General features: G+C 48.8%; 2 protein-coding genes across 7 annotated transcripts in view; both read right to left on the bottom strand.

Moving 5' to 3' along the window:
* Nucleotides 1–12,379, bottom strand: part of SLC5A10 (solute carrier family 5 (sodium/sugar cotransporter), member 10) — an 87,094-nt gene extending 74,715 nt beyond the window's left edge. Inside the window, exon 1 of one of the 2 annotated variants that reach the window (XM_014542856.1) lies at nt 12,112–12,379. In XM_014542856.1, the coding sequence (XP_014398342.1) occupies nt 12,112–12,309 (198 nt within the window). In that variant the 5' untranslated portion in view covers nt 12,310–12,379. The remainder of the gene's footprint in view (nt 1–12,111) is intronic. The other variant, XM_014542858.1, reaches the window with a different exon arrangement.
* A 4,875-nt stretch (nt 12,380–17,254) lies between these two features.
* PRPSAP2 (phosphoribosyl pyrophosphate synthetase-associated protein 2) overlaps nt 17,255–20,404 on the bottom strand; it is a 56,215-nt gene continuing 53,065 nt past the window's right edge. For 4 of the 5 annotated variants that reach the window (XM_005870172.2, XM_014542854.1, XM_005870171.2 and 1 more), the window contains one exon: nt 17,255–17,995. In XM_005870172.2, the coding sequence (XP_005870234.1) occupies nt 17,837–17,995 (159 nt within the window). In that variant the 3' untranslated portion in view covers nt 17,255–17,836. The remainder of the gene's footprint in view (nt 17,996–20,404) is intronic. The other variant, XM_005870173.2, reaches the window with a different exon arrangement.

Raw genomic sequence — 20,404 nt, 5'->3', positions numbered from 1 at the left:
TTTTTACAGAGAGGAAGGGAGAGGAATAGAGAGTTAGAAACATCGATGAGAGAGAAACATTGATCAGCTGCCTCCTGCACACTCCCCACTGGGGATGTGCCCGCAACCAAGGTACATGCCCTTGACCGGAATCGAACCTGGGACCCCTGAGTCCGCAGGCCGACGCTGTATCCACTGAGCCAAACCGGCCAGGGCTAAATGAAATAATTTTAAATTAAACTGATCTAGTATACTTGAAATCACATGGAAAGCTTTATCAAATAAAAATTAATAACTATATTCTACTTATATACATATATTTTATATGTTATGAAGGTTTTGGCCTCTAAGGAAGGGCAAAACAAGTAATAAAATATTTCTTAAGTAAAACCAGAATTTTTCACCAGCGAAATTTTAAAAACAAAATGCAAACAAAAGCCCCAAGCAGCCTGCATTTTAAACAGGCTGGGGGTAGGGCAGCACCTGTGCCTCATGGGTCAAACGTATAAATTTACTTGCTTTGCCTTTTTAATAAAGATACAAACAGCCAACAGATGTATGAAAAGATGTCCAACCTCACTGGCAATTAGGGAAATGCAAATCAAAACTACAGTGAGATACCACCTCACACCTGTTAGAGTGCCCATTATCAACAAGACAAGCAATAACAAGTGTTGGAGAGGCTGTGGAATAAAGGGAACCCTCATTCACTGCTGATGAGAATGTAGATGGTACAACCACTATGGAAAGCAGTCTGGAGATTCCTCAAAAATTTAAGAATAGAGCTACTGCCCTAGTTGGTTTGGCTCAGTGGATAGAGCGTCAGCCTGCAGACTGAAGGGTCCCAAGTTCGATTCTGGTCAAGGGCACATGCCTGGGCTGCGGACTCGATCCCCAGTAGGGGGTGTGCAGGAGGCAGCCGATCAATGATTCTCTCATCATTGATGTTTCTCTCTCTTTCCCTCTCCCTTCCTCTCTGAAATCAATACAAATATAATTTTTTAAAAAAAGAATAGAGCTACCATTTGACCCAGCAATCCCTCTCCTGAGTATATACTCCGAGATCTCGAAATCTTGTATTCACAATGATACATGCACCCCTATTGCATCATTATTCACAGTGGCCAAGACATGGAAACAACCAAAGTGCCCGGCCATAGAGGACTGGGTAAAGAAGCTATGGTCCATGCATACAGTGGAGTATACTCAGCCACGAGAAAGGATGGATCAGCGCCATTTACAACCACATGGACGGGCCTTGAGAACATGATGCCGAGTGAAACCAGTCAGTGAGAACAAGCTGAGAACCATACAATCTCACTCATGTGTGGGATGTAAAAACGAAACTCGTTAACACAAACAGCAGTGTGGTGGGTGCCAGAGGGAAGGGGTGGCGGAGAAGGAGATCCTAATACAAGGTGACAGGAGAAGACCTGACTGTGGGTGGTGGGCACGCAGTGCAATATACAGATCTTATAACATAGAAACCCACAGCTGACACCTATGTTCATGTTGACCAATGTCACCCCAATCAATTTAATTTTAAAAAATAAGAGATCATAGACCATGACCAGGGGATTTATTCTGGGGATACAACGCTTGTACAATATTCTCAAATCAATAAATGTGATGCATCACAATCACAAAATGAAGGATAAAAATCACCCTAGCTCAGTGGTCGGTAAACCGTGGCTCGCGAGCCACATGCGGCTCTTTGGCCCCTTGAGTGTGGCTCTTCCACAAAATACCAGGTGTAGGCACACACATACAGTGCAATTGAAACTTCGTGGCCCATGCGCAGAAGTCGTTTTTCGGCCTGGGCGAGTCTATTTTGAAGAAGTGGCATTAGAAGAAGTGAGGGTGTCGGTCGGTCGGGCGACAGGATACGCAGCGTGGGGGAGGTACATTGTTTTGAGGTACGTTCGCTGAGGTTGACCCCTTCCAACTCTCCCATCCACCTTCGTCTATCTGAAACAAGTATACAAGACGAGTGTGGATGGGAGAGTTGGAAGGGGTCGACCTCAGCAGCCGTACCTCAATCAGATTGAGGACGTTTTTAGCAAAGGCCAGCTTAGGAGTACCCTAATTAAGTTAATAACAATGTACCTACCTATATAGTTTAAGTTTAAAAAATTTGGCTCTCAAAAGAAATTTCAATCGTTGTACTGTTGATATTTGGCTCTGTTGACTAATGAGTTTGCCGACCACTGCCCTAGCTGGTTTGGCTCAGTGGATAGAGCGCTGGCCCGAGGACCGAAGGGTTCTCGGTTCGATTCTGGTCAAGGGCACATGCCCTGGTTGCGGGCTCGATCCCCAGCAGAGGGCATGCAGGAGGCAGCTGATCAATTATTCTCTCTCATCATTGATGTTTCTATCTCTCTCCCCCTCTCCCTTCTTCTCTGAAATCAGTAAAAACATATTTTTTAAAAATCACATGATCATATCAATAGATGCAGAAAAAGCATTTGACAAAATCCAGCACCCATTTTTGATAAAAACTCTCAGCAAAGTGGGAATAGAGGGATCAACATGATAAAGGCCATGTATGACAAACCCACAGCCAATATCATACTCAATGACCAAAAACTAAAAGCATTCCCATTAAGAACAGGAACAAGACAGGGATGTCCACTTTCACCACTCTTATTCAACATAGTACTGGAAGTCGTAACTTCAGTAATCAGAAAGGATGAACAAGTAAAAAGCACCCAAATTGGAAAGGAGGAAGTAAAACTCTCATTATTCACAAATGGCATGATATTATACATAGAAAACCCTAAAGACTCCATAAAAAAAATTACTAGGTTTAATAAATGAATTTGTTAAAGTATCAGGATACAAAATTAACATCCAGAAATCAATGGAATTTCTATACACCAATAATGAATTATCAAAAAGAGAAACTAAAAAAAAAATCCCATTTACCATTGCAACCAAAAAAATTAAGATATCTAGGAATAAACTTAATCAAGGAGGTAAAAGACATGTACTCGAAAAACTACAGGACATTGAAAAAAGAGATAGAAGACAATACAAACAAGTGGAATCATATACCGTGCTCATGGTTTGGTAGAATTAACATCATTAAAATGTCCATATCACCCAAAGTAATCTTTAGATTCAATACAATCCCAGTTAAAATATAATTGGCATATTTCACATATGTAGAGCAAATATTCCAAAAATTTATAAGGAACCAAAAAAGACTCTGAATAGCTGCAGCAATCTTGATAAAGAAGATCAAAGTTGGACGGATCACAATACCAGATATCAAACTATACTACAAAGCCATTGTCATCAAAACAACCTGGTCCTGGCACAAGAACAGGCATATAGATCAATGGAACAGAACAGAGACCCCAGAAATTGACCCACACCATTATGGTCAATTAATATTTGACAAAGGAGGCAAGATCATACAATAGAGCAAAGACAGTCTCTTCAATAAACGGTGCTTAGAATTAACAGGTATGTGAAAAAGAAATGAAACTAGGCTACAACTTACACCATACACAAGAATAAACTCAAAATGGATAAAAGACGTAAATATAGTCACAAAAACATAAATATCCTAGAAGAAAACAGGGAGTAAAATCGCAGATATCTCATGTAGCAGAATTTTCACCGATACATCTCCTACGGCAACAGAAACAAAGGAAAAATAAACAAATGGGACTACATCAAACTAAAAATCTTCCTCACAGCAAAAGAAATCAGCATCAAAATGATAACGGAACCCACTGTGTGGGAGAACATATTCACCTATTATACATCTGATAAGGGGTTAATTTCCAAAATAATCAAAGAACTCATACAAATCAACACCAGGAAGACAAATCATCCGATTAAAAATGGGCAAAGGACCCGAATAGACACTTCTCTGAAGAGGACATAGAGAAGGCCAAGAGACATATGAAAAAATACTCTAAAGTCACTAATCATCCCAGAGATGCAAATTTTTTTTTTAACATCTTATCCATTTTATTTATTTATTTATTTTTTAAATCTTTATTGTTCAGATTACATTTGTTCCTCTTTTTTTTTTCCCCCATAACTCCCCTCCTCCCAGTTCCCGCCCCACCCTCCGCCCCCACTCCCCCCCCACTGTCCTCATCCATAGGTGCACGATTTTTGTCCAGTTTCTTCCCGCATCTCCCATTCCCCTTTCCCCCCCAAGAATAGTCAGTCCATTCCCTTTCTATGTCCCTGATTCATTATAATCACCAGTTCATTCTGTACATCAGATTATTTATTCACTTGGTTCTTAGATTCACTTGTTGATAGATGCATGTTTGTTGTTCACAATTTGTATCTTTACCTTTTTCTTCTTCCTCTTCTTAAAGGATACCTTTCAGCATTTCGTATAATACTGGTTTAGTGGTGATGAACTCCTTTAGCTTTTCCTTATCTGTGAAGCTCTTTATCTGACCTTCAATTCTGAATGATAGCTTTGCTGGATAAAGTAATCTTGGTTGTAGGTTCTTGGTATTCATCACTTTGAATATTTCTTGCCATTCCCTTCTGGCCTGCAAAGTTTCTGTTGAGAAATCAGCTGACAGTCGTATGGGTATTCCCTTGTAGGTAACTGAGTTTCTTTCTCTTGCTGCTTTTAAGATTCTCTCTTTGTCTTTTGCTCTTGGCATTTTAATTATGATGTGTCTTGGTGTGGTCCTCTTTGGATTCCTTTTGTTTGGGGTTCTCTGCGCTTCTTGGACCTGTAAGTCCATTTCTTTCACCAGGTGGGGGAAGTTTTCTGCCATTATTTCTTCAAATAGGTTTTCAATTTCTTGCTCTCTCTCATCTTCTGGCACCCCTATTATTCTGATGTTGGTACGCTTGAAGCTGTCCCAGAGGCTCCTTACACTATCTTCGTATTTTCGGATTCTTTTTTCATTTTGCTTTTCCGGTTGGGTGTTTTTTGCTTCTTCGCATTTCAAATCTTTGGCTTGATTCTTGCGCTCCTCTGGTCTGCTATTGGGTGTAATATTCTTTATTTCTGACCGTGTATGCTTAATTTCTAGTTGTTTCTTTATCATAGCATCGAGGGTCTCATTAGTTTTCGTGAAGCTCTCCAAAAGTTTATTGCAAGCCCTCAAAATTGCGTTTTTTAGCTCTATATCCTCCATTTCTGTCATGTTTTTTTGTCTCCGCATTTTTTATGCTTTCTTGGTGCACCCCCTAGTGGTCTTTGTGTGCAGTCTTGTTCTAGTTGAGCCTTGATTGTTGTAGTTAATACTAGAGGGATTTGACCACCAGGCCGACTGGCTGTGTGAATCAGCTGTGTCTGCCGCGGAAAACTTCTGTCCTCTGGGGAGGTGCTAATCTAGCCTTTGCCTGAGGCGATCCGGCAAATGGCTCTGCGCAGGGCTTGGGCGGGGCGGGATCAACAGGGCGGGTGGAGGGAGCAGTTATGGCCGCTCTCAGTCCCGTTCCCAGAGGCTCTGCTTCTCAGAACCCCAGGAACCGCTGCAAACCTCGGAGCGAAAGCTACCTTCCAACTGATGCCAGACAATCCCGCTTCTCCCGTTTGAGTCCGAGTCCCCAGCGATTCGCCCAGATCTGGGGCTCAGAGTCTGAGACTCCCTCCTGATTGAAAACGACAACCGCGCCCTCAGCCGCCAGCCCGCTTTGCGCGCGCACCTTCGTACCTGAGTATTTTCCACACTGCGCCTCCTCTGAGCCTCGGTGTGCTGTTATTTTTCCTTCTAGTTGAAGAGTCTCTCCTCAGCCAGCCTTCCGGTTGTTCTGGGTGATGTCGTTTCCGTCTTTTAGTTGTATTTTTGAAGTGGTTGTTTGCGGCAGCAGTCTGCGGTGTTTACCTACATCTTGGTCCATCTGAGTGATGGAAATCAAAACGACAATGAGGTATTTCCTCACACCTACCAGAATGGCTACCATCAACAAATCAACAAACAACAAGTGCTGGCAAGGATGTGGAGAAAAGGGAACCCTAGTGCACTGCTGGTGGGAATGCAGACTGGTGCAGCCACTGTGGAAAACAGTATGGAGTTGCCCAAAAAATTAAAAGTTCAACCACAGTTTGACCCAGCAATCGCCCTTTTGGAATATATCCTAAGAGTCCCAAAACTCAATTAGAAAGACTATATGCACCCCGATGTTCATAGCAGCACAATTTACAGTAGCTAAGATCTGGAAACAGCCAAGTGCCCATCAGTAGATGAGTGGATAAAAAGCTGTGGTACATTTACACCACGGGATACTATGCAGCTGAAAAAAGCAGAATCTTTTACCCTTTGCAGCAGCATGGAGGGACCTGGAAAGTATCATGGTAAGTGAAATAAGCCAGTCAGAGAAAGACAAATATCACATGATCTCACTCATATCTGGAATCTAATGAACAAAACAAACTGATGAACAAAATAGGTCCCGAGACATGGAAGCATGGAACAGACTGACAGATCTCAGAGAGAAACGGGGGAGGAGGGAGATTAGCTTAAAGAACATATATGCATATATGCATAGCCCATGGACACATAATACTGCGGTGAAGGCCTGGGTGAGGCAGGGGTTGGGGGGAGGGGGCAAAGGGAGGAAAGGGGGGGAATCTGTAATACTGTCAACAATAAAAAAATGAATAAATAAAAAAAAGAAAAACAAAGTGTTGCTGGGTCTTGGTCTGGGAAGACACTAACGGTTGCATTTGGCTTTAACTATGCCCTGCAGGCCCCTCCCAGGATGGGCAGGACGATGAGCTCAATGGAGTGAGAGGCCGGTGAGCAAGCAGCACGAGAGGTTCCCACCGCACTCCTAACCCCACGTCCTACACGCGTCCCCATCATGACTGTAGCTCCATGAGATGGATACAACTATTAATCATTTTGCTACTTGATTTTGAATACTAATAGAAAAAACAAAAAAAAATTATAGCACTAAAAAATGGTTAAAATGGTGAGTTTTATGTTACGTGACTATTACCCATTAAAAGAAAAAAGAACAGAGGCAGCCAGCTCCCCATCCACAGCCCGCTCCCCCTGCCCTGGGCTCAGCGGTCAGCTTCCCCGGGCTTCAGTTCTATCCAGCCTACTCCAGGCCACTGCCCAACCCCCCTGGAGCCGCTACCCCCACCCCGGGGGCAGGGGGAGCTCTGGGCCTCAGGTAGGGATGGATACAGACATAACGGGGAGCTGTGACCACGAGCAGAGCCGACCAGCGCTGACTGAGCCAGCTCCTCCTGGCTTCTTATCCCTGACCAGTCAAACTGCTTCAGGAAAGTTGCTGTGGCCCTGAAGGTCAAGCTTTGACCTTCCTCAGATCGTGCCTCAGTGCGCAGCTAAGCTGGGCTTTCTTATTTCTGCTCTGGAAGCTGAAAGCCCTTTGGTCTTGATTCCTTACTTCTAATATTTACATTTCTAATACATTTCAACAAATGATCACTTGAGTGTCCTTTTATTTCGGGGGGGGGTATAGATTTTGGCTCTATGTGTTTGGAAGTTAAAATCGGAAATCAGAGTGCCTGGGCAAGCGACTTAGTGTAACCACGTGCCTCGTGTCCTCTTCTGAACTGTGGCCCTAATAGGAGCTCTTCCCGTGGGGTTCTGAGGAGGTTAATGAGTGAAGGCGTGTAGCTCTGGCACTGGCGCCGGGGGCCTGGTAAGTGTTGAATAAGGGTCAGTGATTCGGTGGCTTTTTCACGCCCCATTGGTGCTCTCTGGATGAGAGAAATTGAAAAGATATAAAATTGAAAACAGGAGAAATTTGAAAAAAGGGACCCAGGAGGTGTATTTAGATGCACATTACAAGGCTGGATCAGAAAATACCAGTCACTATGTAGGCTTCTGTCTTCCTGGCTTTTCATTGTCCCCCAGCCCACACTCAAGATGACTAAGCCAACCTTTCTGGCCTGCTCGCCAACGCTTTTGATGTGGCTCCTTCCTGCTTTTCTCCGGCCCCAAGCCCACTCGCGTCTCCTCCTTCCTCTGCCTGTGACCAGTGGAACTGAGAGCAGCGCAGTCTGAAGGCTCCGTCCAGCAGCGTGGCCTGCGCACCCACAGCTCGAGCAGCTCTGGCCGTAGCCCCTGCCTTTTCCTAACGTCTTCTCATCTTTCAAGGACACAGCGCCCTGCCAATTGCCTCCTTATTCTCCTTTCCATTCCTAAAGGGGCCCCTTTTCCCAGCAATTGGCTTGAGTGCCCCACCCCATCCCCAGCGCCGGGCCCTGCGCCTGTCACACTGGTCAGGGGCAGTCCCGGCTTAAGAGGCGGTAGTCAGAGTGCAGCTGGGTTGCTCCTGGACCGCGAGGTGGAGGAGGAAGCTGGGCTCTGGGGCTGCCGGCGCCATGGACACCTCGTGTGCACCCACCGAGAGCCCCTCTGTGGCAGAGCTGGTTCCAAGTGAACTCGGAATCTACACCCAGGCTGGACCCCAGGCTGGGCACCCCCCTTCCTGAGGGAAAGTGGACTCAGGACAAAGCCACACATACTGGTAGGTGGAGGCGAGAGAACCGCAGTGCGGTGCAGCCCCAGCCTTGATAGTACTGTGAACCCCCAGATCACACTGTCCCTGAAGCCTCCCTATTGCTGCACTTTTCAGGGTGGATGCCTTACATTTCCTTCAGTGTTTTAGCTCATTTGAAATAGGTTTTCTGTCACTTGTTAACAGGTGGCCTAATGGATGCAAAGGGTTAACTCAGAGCCCTCTCCTCCAGGAACCGTCCTTGAAGGCCTTCCCCTGGCTCTCCTCACCTCACCTCACCACCAGAGCATCTTTGCAGAGCTGTACCTGCCCCGCTGGTCCACCTGCCTCTGGGCCATGAGCACCTACAACCCTGTGGGACCTGGCTCGGCACCCTCCTCTCCCAGCCCTGCTATATCTGCACATGCTCACAGCTCTCTGCCAGCGGCACCCAGCGGGGCTGGCATGGCCTCTGGGAGGGGCAGGCCATAACTCCCACCCCCCACACTGCCCGGGCCCCAGCCAGGCTGCACTGGGACAGGCGGGCCTGCGCGGCACAGTGCCTGGCCTCAGAGGCCCCGAACGCCTTCCTTAGGGATGCGCTCCCCGCTAAAGCCCCGCTGGTGCTGGCGGGAAAGCGTCCCTCATGTCCTGTCCGTGCTGAGGTCTGCTGGCCTCTCAGCCTCGCTCCCACTGTCCCACGCAGAAAGCCTCTGCTGGCCCCTCGGTGCGTGCACAGGCCCCGCCTCCGAGTTCCCAGCTCTCCCCGGAACATGACACGATGGTTGGCACCAGATACTCACATCCCTGCGCTCCTTGGAACAGCCAGGGGCCTGGACTGCACTGACATTCACAGTGTGTGTTTGAGGAAAGTGAGCCAGAGAGGCTCAGTAAAGAGCTCCAAGTACAGAGAGAAAGTCAGGGCTAAGCCCAGCTTCCAACGTGATTCACAATTTAATCACAAAAGGATCAACTTCAACTGCTGCTTCTGTTGTTGCTATTACTACCACCACAACTATCACCACTAATATTCTAACCACCCTGTCCAACAGCACTGCCAATACCCCCACAGCTACCACAACTATCACCACTAATATCTAACCACACTGTCCAAAGGCACCGCCAATACCGCCACAGCTTCCACAACTATCACCACTAATATCTAACCACACTGTCCAAAGGCACCGCCAATACCGCCACAGCTTCCACAACTATCACCACTAATATCTAACCACACTGTCCAAAGGCACCGCCAATACCGCCACAGCTTCCACAACTATCACCACTAATATCTAACCACACTGTCCAAAGGCACCGCCAATACCGCCACAGCTTCCACAACTATCACCACTAATATCTAACCACACTGTCCAACAGCACCACCAATACCACCACAGCTACCACCACAACTGACCACTAATATCTAACCACACTGTCCAACGACACCGCCAATACCACCACAGCTACCACCACAACTATGACCATCACTAATACACCACCACTACCACCAGCACCATTACCACTGCAGCTGCCAGCACCACTACTACCACCACGACTACCACCACCACCACTGCCACTGCAGCCTCCAGCACCACTACTACCACTACCACTGCAGCCTCCAGCACCACTACCACCACCACTACCACTGAAGTTACCATCACCACTACCACCACTACCACTATCACTGCAACTGCCAGCACCACTACCACCACTACCACCACCACCACCACTATCACTGCAGCTGCCAGCACCACTACCACCACTACCACCACCACCATCACTGCAGCTGCCAGCACCACCACTGCCACTGCAGTCTCGAGCACCACTACTACCACCACCACTACCACTACAGATACCAGCACCACTAGTACCAGCACTACTACCACCATAACTACCAGCACCACCACTACCACTGCAGCTACCATCACCACTACCACCACCACCACTACCACCACCACCACCACTGCAGCTACCACCACCACTACCACCACCACCACTACCACTACAGATACCAGCACCACTAGTACCAGCACTACTACCACCATAACTACCAGCACCACCACTACCACTGCAGCTACCATCACCACTACCACCACCACCACTATCACTGCAGCTGCCAGCACCACCACTGCCACTGCAGTCTCGAGCACCACTACTACCGCCACCACTACCACTACAGATACCAGCACCACTAGTACCAGCACTACTACCACCATAACTACCAGCACCACCACTACCACTGCAGCTACCATCACCACTACCACCACCACCACTATCACTGCAGCTGCCAGCACCACCACTGCCACTGCAGTCTCGAGCACCACTACTACCGCCACCACTACCACTACAGATACCAGCACCACTAGTACCAGCACTACTACCACCATAACTACCAGCACCACTACTACTACCACCATCACCACCACCAATAATACCACTACTACCACCATAACCACCACCACTACTACCACCATAACTACCAGCACCACCACTACTACTGCAGCTGCCAACACCACTACTACCACCACCACCACCATCAATAATACCACTACTACCACCATAACTACCAGCACCCCCACTACCAGCACCACCACCACTGCAGCTGCCAACACCACTAGTACCAGCATCCCCACCACCACCACCACTGCAGCTGCCAGCACCACTGCAGCTATGGAAGCAGCAGCAGCAGGGTCCAGCCCCGTGGACCTCTTAGGTAGACCTCCCCCCACTTCAAGGACTTGGGACTGAGGACAAGGTAGGTGGTGTGTCCATCTTACAGATCAGGACTCCGAGGCCCAGAAAGCCAGGCAACTGCCTAGGATGCCAGAGCGCACACACCATCCTCCCCGCCAGTCCTCAGAGTCAGGCCCGAAGCCGGAAATGAAGACCACATCCATCCCAGACTGGGAGCAGGACCCAATGCGCCCTGGTCACCGGGGAGATGCTGCCGGCGCCCAGGGCTCGAGGACACTGGCCTGGGCACCTTGGCACATGGCGGGTAGCTTGGCCTCTGCTGAGCACAGCATCAGGAAGGCCTCAGAGATCTGCACCCAAGTAAACAGCAGCGCCTCCCCTGCTCGCAGGGCCTGGGCTCACTGCGATCGACCGATCAACCGGTTCCCAAGGCCTGGCTCCCCTGAGGGCAATGGCTTTGCGGAGCCGTAGGCGGATGGGCAACTTGCATGGCGCCTGCCTTACCCTGCACTCCTGGGGCCTCCACCCCACTGGGTTCTGTGATGGGCTCTAATCAGGTCTTTCTTATCAAGGGCAGGGGAAACTGCTTCATGGATTGGGCCAGGCAGCAAACACAGATGTCTTGGGAGCTTGTTAAAAGTCAGATACCCAGGCCCAGGTGCCCTTCCCACCTCTGGATTCCGACCCAGCGGCCTGGCATCCAGACAGGAACGCGTGTGACTCAGGTAGATGTTGGCCCGGGAGCCCCCCTGACGTGGAGGAGACGAAGGCCGGGAAGAGGACCTGCTGCATCCAGCCCAGCCCAGCCCAGCCCAGCCCAGCCCAGCCCAAGGAGCTTCCCATAGCCCGTCCCTCAGAGACCTTCCTCTTCCTCGCTTTGCAGGTTGAGAATCTGTTGCCCAAAGAGAGAAAGGAAGTTGGTCGGTCTCTGACAAATCCATCCCAGACTGGGAGCAGGACCCAATGCGCCCTGGTCACCGGGGAGATGCTGCCGGCGCCCAGGCCCCACACCCGCCGGCCTCTCACCCATATGCCCACGGCCACATTCACGGCAAAGTACACGGTGATGATGATGATGTCAGCCAGGCTCAGCTGCGAGCTCGGGGCCTGGGGGTCGCCCGTGGAGTTGTCCACCGCCATCCTGCAGCAGTGCCTTCTCCGAGCCAAAGGGAATAGGGGCCGAGCCGGGCAGAGAGGACTTCCTGGCAGCAATAAATTGATCATTAAACCGAGCAAGACCAGGGCGTCCCCAGGCCCCTGTGGCCGGGCAGGGCAACTGCTTCAGAGTTCTCTCCTCGGGGAGAACTGAAAGGGAGGGGGAGGAAGGAGTCTCCTTAAATTCAGAGGAGGTTTGGGGAAAATACAGAAAGTGTAGTGGATCCGAAGCCACCAGAATGTTCCCAGAAAGGCTGCTACCCAATGGGTGGCCCGACCTCCGTTTAGTTCCTGTGAGAAGCATGGAGGGCGGGGACAGAGGCCACCGCACCCACCAGCACAGGCAGCGCCCCTTCAGGGCTGGCACTGGGCGAGGGGACTGGGACGGTGACTCTCACATTCGTGGTTTACTTCCTGCCACAACAGCCTGGTCCCAGATTGCACTCATGCGGGGCAGTAAGGACCTGCCCCAACACCCTTCTAGACAGGGTGACCTCTTCCGGGCCGGTGTGGTCTTCTTAGGGCCATGAAGGGACCGGTATCCAGCGGGCCTGCCAGGCCGAGGCCTGGCTCAGCTTTCTGCACTGTCCCTTTCTGTGCTCAGCAAACCACTCAGGTGACATCACCCCAGCCGGGAACAGGGGGCAGGAGGCTGCGCCATCTGTCATTTCACTTAAGAGACAAGGCTGGGGTTTAGCTCCAGACCTGACCCCAGACCCTCCTTGTTGGCGGCAGTGATGGCGCTGGGCCCATCAGATGCTGTCGTCCTTCCGCCCTGATGCTCACTCACGAATTAAATCGTGTGCAGCCGCGGGCATCGCAGTGCCAGGGCCTGTGGCTTTGCAACACCTTTGGAGTTTGACCAGGACACTCAGCCCTTCCAGAAGCCTTCATGGGTGAGCAGCTGCCACTGGGAACACGCTGGCCTGCAAACCCAGCTGTGCCTGTTATTTAGTAACAGGGGGTGCGGGGTTTAAAATTAACCCCCTCCCACGCAGGAAACATTAAGTCACGGCTTATAGTAAACTAGGGAAGGCTCAGACTGCCCTCCCCAACTCCCTTCGCCTTCAATCAACTAACCCCTCAGGTGGCATTTATTTCCCAAGCCATTGCTAGAAGTGTACCACAAATCAAAAGGCCGCTTCTGACGGCAGAAGGATCCAGATTTATTAAACATGTCTCTTAAAAATCAAGCAATTGAAAAGAACAGTGCCCTGGGCAGTGTGGGTCAGTTGGTTAGAGCGTTGTCCTGTGCACCGGGAGGTCACAGGTTCGATCCCTGGTCAGGGCACATACCTAGGTTGAAGGTTCAATCCTCGGTTGGGTGCATATGGGAGGCAACTGATCAATGTATCTCTCTCGCATTGATGTTTCTCTCTCTCTCTCTTCCCTCCCCTCTCCCCCCTCTCTAAAATAAAAATAATAAAGTATTTGATCCCCTCTCCTCAGCCTGGGTCTCAGAGGAAATAAACCTTTTAGAGAGAACACCCTGACTTCCTTCTGATAAAAAGTCCTGGACAAGACAGCAGGTCAGGAGGAGCTGGTGGGCAGAGCCAGGGAGAGCGTGGCAGGGAGGACATGAGGGAGCAATTCCACGCTCAAGCCCAGTCACCGTCTATATCCCCCCCCTCCCCCGCCATCCGGTCCAACATGCTCACACACAGATCCAACTCTTCTGGTCGGGAGCTCTGCCCAGCCAAGAAGCCAACCAGATCCACCAGGTGAGCTGCATCCGTCCCAAGAGAAAGCATCCCTGTCGTATCTGAGACACCATCTAGCACCTGATGTGTGGGGTTTTCTACACCAACCAGTTCTCCGTCTCTGGACAACGGGGTGTCCTGCAATTCAATTCAATTCTGACGCCGTCTCCCCGAGACTCATCAGGCTGCTCCTGCTTGAGGCGCCATTACAGTTCCAGGCCTCCCGTACTTCTAGCCAAACGTCCATACATCAGGGTTCCCACAGCCCCTTCTTCAGGTTGATAATTTGCTAGAACCGCTCACAGAACTCAGGGACACACTTTGCTATTATGGTTTTAATAAAGGTCTGATGGAGGTTACAAATGAACAGCCAGACAAAGAGGTCTGTAGAGGGGGGTTCAGAAGGGTCCTGAGCACAGGAGCCTCTGTCCCCGTGGAGCTGGGGTGCGTCACCCTCCTGGCACATGGGTGTGTTCACTGACCTGGAAGCTCTCCAAATCCCACTCACCGTGGACGGGTTAAGGAGCTTCATCGCCTAGCACGGCTGCTGAAGTCATGGGCCACTGATGACTGACTCCAGCCCCTCTCCCCTGGAGTTTGGGTGGGCGGTAGGCTGCAAGTTTCCTACCCTCTAATCGCCTTGGTTTTTTGGGTGACCGTCCCCCATCCTTAAGTTATCTAGGGGCCCCCAGAAACAAGTTATCTCATTGTGGATGAAAGGGGCCACATGCTACCCTGACAAGCTCAGGGGAGGCCTGCATGGTGGTCTTACAAACTCACACCTAAAGTCACCACAAAGGATGGTCTGAAATGAAACTTTAAAAGCAGTGATGGTGAGCAGTTACATCCTAGGCCGGTATCTTCCCTGACAAGGTCAACCTTTACCTTAACTGAGCCTATCTGTCTTTTTGCATCTATGATTACATACTCTTGAAATGTCTGGGTAACTTGTAACTTCTTTTTCTGGACCCCTTGGGGCACAACCTAATGTGCCTGGGTTCCAGGACAGAGACCACAAATTCCTTCATTGTTATGTTAATTGATCCTGCACCCACCTAAGTATGTGTCTATCATTTTACTTTGTATCCAATCCCAGGGGGTTCCCTGTTTTGCTTTCTCCCGCCTCTCTAGTCTATCACCAATGGATTTCATGTAACCCACCTACGTCATTTTCCTTTGATTGCAATGTATAAATACAGATGTAACCCGCCATTCTCCGGAGCATGATCTCAATTCATTGAGGTTCTGCTTCCCGGCAATTGTCGACAGTTTGGCTCAAATAAACTCACACAAATTCTTTACAGGTTTCAATGGTTTTTTTTATCATACAAAAGACACTCATCACTTCTCTCCTATAAATTTGACCTTTCTTCATGAAACACCAAGAAAAATCATGCATATATAACCCAAGGACAGACAATAGGGTGGTGCAGGCCTGGGGTGGGGGCGGGCTAGAAGGAGTCAATGAGGTAAAAAAGGGGCATATATAATACTTCCAACAATAACAATTAAAAAAAAAAGAAAAATCATGCAGGTCAAACCTCATGGGACACAGCCACCTATAGGAAATTTCCTGCTGAATGAGCCCAACAGTAATATGGTAGCAAAAGGGCAATAAAGGGGGGGGGGGGGGGGCGCGTGTGTGTGCATAACACAGCCGAGTCGGAGGATGTGAGGTTTGCTGTGAAGCTGCTTCAGCCATTTCACAGAACTCATTTCAGAAGGTCCACTCCAACAGGTACCGGTTGGCTCCTCTCTCAGGAGCGTGTGTGTGAGTGTGTGTGTGTGTGTGTGTGTAGCACCTGACACCCAAAGCTCTTCTTCCAAATGTGATTGGTCAGAGGACGACACCTGCTAACCGGAGCTGCACCGGCCAGCTCTCCCTGTGCTATTTCCAAAGCTCATTTATGAAGATCGACACCCCCATTTCTAGGAACAGGTTCTCAAAAAGCAAGAACACATGTTCAAAGTGGACACCTCTATTAGGAACTGGATTAGGAAATGGGAAGGGAGGTGGTGAGGACACCTTTGCTCGGGAGTAAAATGTGGGGCCTGGGCACTGCGTGTGGTGACTGCGGAAGGGATGTGCAGACCTCTGGTAGCCCGGGAGCTGCCAGAGGGGGTCTCTCAGTGCTCAGCACACACAGGGCTCCAGGCCTGCTCCCAGCAGCCACCCTGCTTTCGGGGAGTGCCAAGAAACCCCAGCATGGCAAACAGTAAGTGGCTAAACTCAACTTTGTGTTGACTATTTTATTCCATACTAGTGACCCAGTGCACAGATTCATGCTCATCGAAAGGAAATTAATTAGAAGGTGACTGGTGGGGCAGGACTGGGCGAGACGGGCTGGACATACCCTGGAGCCAACCTCCCGCCGTCCCTCCCCGGCCGGCTGCACCTGGGGAGTCGCCGTGGCTTGAAGGGAGTCTGTGGGGTCCCTCCGGCAGGTGGGGTCCCTTGGTCGGGCTGAAACTGGCTCTCCAACATCCCCTGAGGGGTCCCGGAGTGAGAGAGGGCACTCTGCAAAGTTGCTGTCGTATAGGGTGTGGAACGCAAACGCAAGTGTTCAGTAAACCAGATTCGGGGTCAACAGTGCCCCAGCAACATGACCCACGGCTGAAGGTGGAATCACGCAGCCCCGCAAGGAATCGGGCTCCCTCCTCTCTGGTTTTGGGGTGCATCACCCGAGAACCACCGCTGCCAACACTGCAGCTTGGCAGCTCTTGCATTGAGCGTCTGCCCCCTGGTGGTCAGTGTGTGTCATAGTGACCGGTCGGACGGTAGGAGGGACACTTAGCATATTAGCCTTTTATATATATAGATTCTACTATAGACAGGCAGAAAGCAAAGGTTTAAGGTTTTTTGGAAGAAAAAGTAATCTTTCCCGGTGAGAAAGTCTTAATGTTTACTCCATGAATTGGGTGGGACTTAGAGGGAGAACACACTGGCATAGCTAAGGGGAGCTCAGCTATCCAGCCTGATGAACTCTAAGGCCCAAGTTTCGAGTTCTAAACTGTTACGCGCTTGGCACTGACAAGAATCACATCCCCTGCCCTGCGACCCCCTCCAGCATCTCATCCCCAAGGGCATGCAGTGCCACATTCTGTTTGGAGAATGGCTATGCTGTCAAACAAGGAGCAAGGTCCCTCCCCACCCACCCACCAGCCTGGGGATGAGTCCCTCTCCTGCCAGTCAAATGACTGCATGTAGGAACGTGCGGGGTTCGGTACATCCCTATGAGGCTACCGTGTCATCCCACAGGTTGTAGCACAGAAAACTTAATCAATGTGGCGAACATTTCAACATCCACAACCTGTATATTCAGCTTTCATTTTATTTTAGTTATAAAACAATTGCCAAAACATAAAGGGTAAAAAATCACACACAAACACAGTAAGTTTTTATTCCTTCTTTTGTTGCAGAAAATAAATAATGGTCACGTATTCCATATGCTTATCTATAAAAGCATTTCTAAAAATGTCATTCCTGGACTCAACAGCATAGGTTTTTTGGCTTTTCAATTGCAGGCATCATACAGTAAGTAGACCATTTTATTTTATTAAATTTTTTAAGCACTTGGGCTCTAACAATTTTGGAAAAAGGCTGTTTGTGGGCTTAAAAATCTTCTTCCAAGTTATATTTTATATAGTTAAACTAAAAACAATAAAGTCTTAACTTATTTTATTTAAGAGGATACAGTTTTTCTTTTATAAAAATTGCCCAAAAGACTCACAAACACCCAAATCGACAAAAAAAGTTGGTCTATCTTCATAGTAATTAACAAGAAAGGAACAAAACACAAATGGCCCCTGGGAAATACATCAAGTCTGGCCTGATATCTCACAGCACATTCTCACGTTCCAGTTTGCCCCTGGGAGTTATAAGGAAAGAAAGCTCTTCAGTCATCTAAGCCTATGTTCCTGAAAAGGTAGGACATGGACTCCCCGTTGTGGATCCGGCGGATGGCTTCTGAAAGGATCATGCTGATGTCCACAGTTTTGATTTTGGGGCACTGGAGCTTCTGGATTTCGTGTGGAATTGTATTGGTAACCACCACCTTGGAAGCAAGAGAAAAAAACCAAGAGCAGCATAAAACCAAGTAGCTTCCTGGTGCAACCTGGAAATCTGATCTAGTCTCAAATCTCTGAAGAGGACAGCGGGTCTACCATACCTTCATCAATGTTTCAGTCCACATTTCTTAGCCTAAGATCTGCTAAGCTTACACCCACTAGTACAGCTACAGGCTAAAAGACAGATAATAAAAGTATTCACAAGGGCGCGGAGAAACTGGAGCCCCTACATCACTGTAGGGATGGAAAAGGGTTCAGCTGCGTTGGAAAACAGTCTGGCAGGTCTTTAAGAGTTTAAACATAGAGTCACCATATGTCCCAGCAATTCTACTCCTAGGTATAAACCTAAGAGAAATGAAAATACACATTTATACAAAAGCTTGTACACAAATATCCTACCAGCATTATTCACAATAGTCAGAAAAGTGCAACAACACAAATGTGTTTTTTCCATACAATTCAGCAAAAAACAATGAAGTACCGACACACATGCTACAACATAGATGATACCATGCTGAGTGAAAGGAGCCAGACATTGCAAGACTGCACTGGTGTATAAGGTCAGGATTAGGGAAATCTATAGACACAAAGGAGAGTAAGTGCAGCAGCTGTCTGGGGCTGGGTGGATGGAGATGAAATGGAAGGTGATTGCTAATGCGTATGAGGTTTCCTTCTAGGCGCAGGGAAATGTTCTAAAATTGATGACGGTGATGTACAATTCTGTGAATGTACTAAAAACACTGAATCATATATATTTTAAGTGGGTGAATTGTATAGTATGTGGATTACATCTCAATAAAGCTGTTATTTTAAAAAGTTAAGATTTTATAAAAATGAAAAAAAGAGAAAACAAGCACTTTTCAATAGCTACAAGTGAAAAAAAACTTAAATAAACACATGATGGGAATAATTTTTATTACTTATACATTCCCTACTTCCAAAATAAGGCTCAAGACAGTTTACACTGCCCTAGCTGGTGTGGCTCTGTGGATAGAACATCGGCCTGCGGACCAAAGGGTCCCAGGTTCAATTCTGGTCAAGGGCATGTACCTTGGTTACAGGCTCCGACCTGGCCCACGCCCTGGTCGGGGCGCGTGCAGGAAGCAACCAATCGATGTGTTTCTCTCACATCGATGTTTTTCTCTGCCTTTCCCTCTCTCTACCACTCTCCCTAAAAATCAATGGAAAAATATCCTTGGGTGAGAATTCTCACACACACACGCGCGCGCGACAATTTACACTAAAGAAGCACATACAGACCCAATCGGTGTTGCTCTGTGGATGAGCACTGACCTATGAACCAAGAGGTCATGGTTGGATTCCTGGTTAGGTCAGGGAACGTGCCCAGGCTGCAGGCTTGATCCCCAGTGTGGGGGCATGGGAGGCATGCAGGAGGCAGCTGATCAATAATTTTCTCTCAACACTGATGTTTCTTTCTCTTTCCCTCTCCTTTCCTCTCTAAAATCAATAAAAATATATTTAAAAAAATAAAAGAACCAAGATGACAGTGTAGGTAAACGGCAGTACTCATTGCCTCCCACAACCACATTGAAATTACAACTAAAATACAGAACAATCACCATTCAGAATTGCCTGAAATCTCGCTGAATGGAAGTGCTACAACTAGAGAAGGAAAGAAGAAGGCACATTGAGACTGGTAGGCGGGGGCGGAGGTGCGGACCGGCTGAACTTCCATGGTCCCGCCTCTTCCAAGCTCCAACGCCGGGGGACTCAGACACACGTGGAAAGGAACTGGACTGACATCGGGTCAGGAACCTGGGGACTGCTTTCTTCCAGACAGGGGTGCTTGCAGGGGTCACCCCTGCCACCCCACCAGCACCCCGTCACAGAGCTGACTGGCAGCCATATCTGAGTCTCCATGAGCCTGCAGCACACTGTTTGCTCCACCTGATGACTCCCTGAGACCCTGCCCCATCCAATTTGCAGCCCCACCCAAGCTGTTTGCAGCAGCTTTTCCATATGAATGGCCTGTCCTAGCTCAGGTTTCCGACTGCTAAAATCTCCCAAACAAGCTATAGCTGGTGTCAGCATGCCCCAAACCTATCAATAAAAGGCCTAAGACCTGGCACAGCACCAGCCTACCTTGCTTCCCAGCTGGGCCTTGCCTGGGCACCTCAAAGCCCAATACAAGTAGCAAATAGCAGCCAGGTGGCCCCAGGCAGTGGCTGACTTTGCACCTCTGTGGAGGCCCCAGAGCCAGTGCACCTGGTGGACAGCTCAGACCATAGCAGATTACAACTCTACACACCCACAAGCAACACACTCAAGGGGCAGACTCAGTGAACATCAAAGCCCCATTGAAGCAAATCCTGCTCCATAGGGGTGTCTCCTGCACAGCAGATCTCCCACTGTAGTCACAGCTGGTCCTCACAGCC

This window comes from Myotis brandtii, unplaced genomic scaffold, assembly GCF_000412655.1.
Source record: "Myotis brandtii unplaced genomic scaffold, ASM41265v1 scaffold314, whole genome shotgun sequence".
NCBI lineage: Eukaryota > Metazoa > Chordata > Mammalia > Chiroptera > Vespertilionidae > Myotis > Myotis brandtii.
Note: the sequence above shows the minus strand (reverse complement) of the source record. Positions and strands in the feature narration are given on the sequence as shown.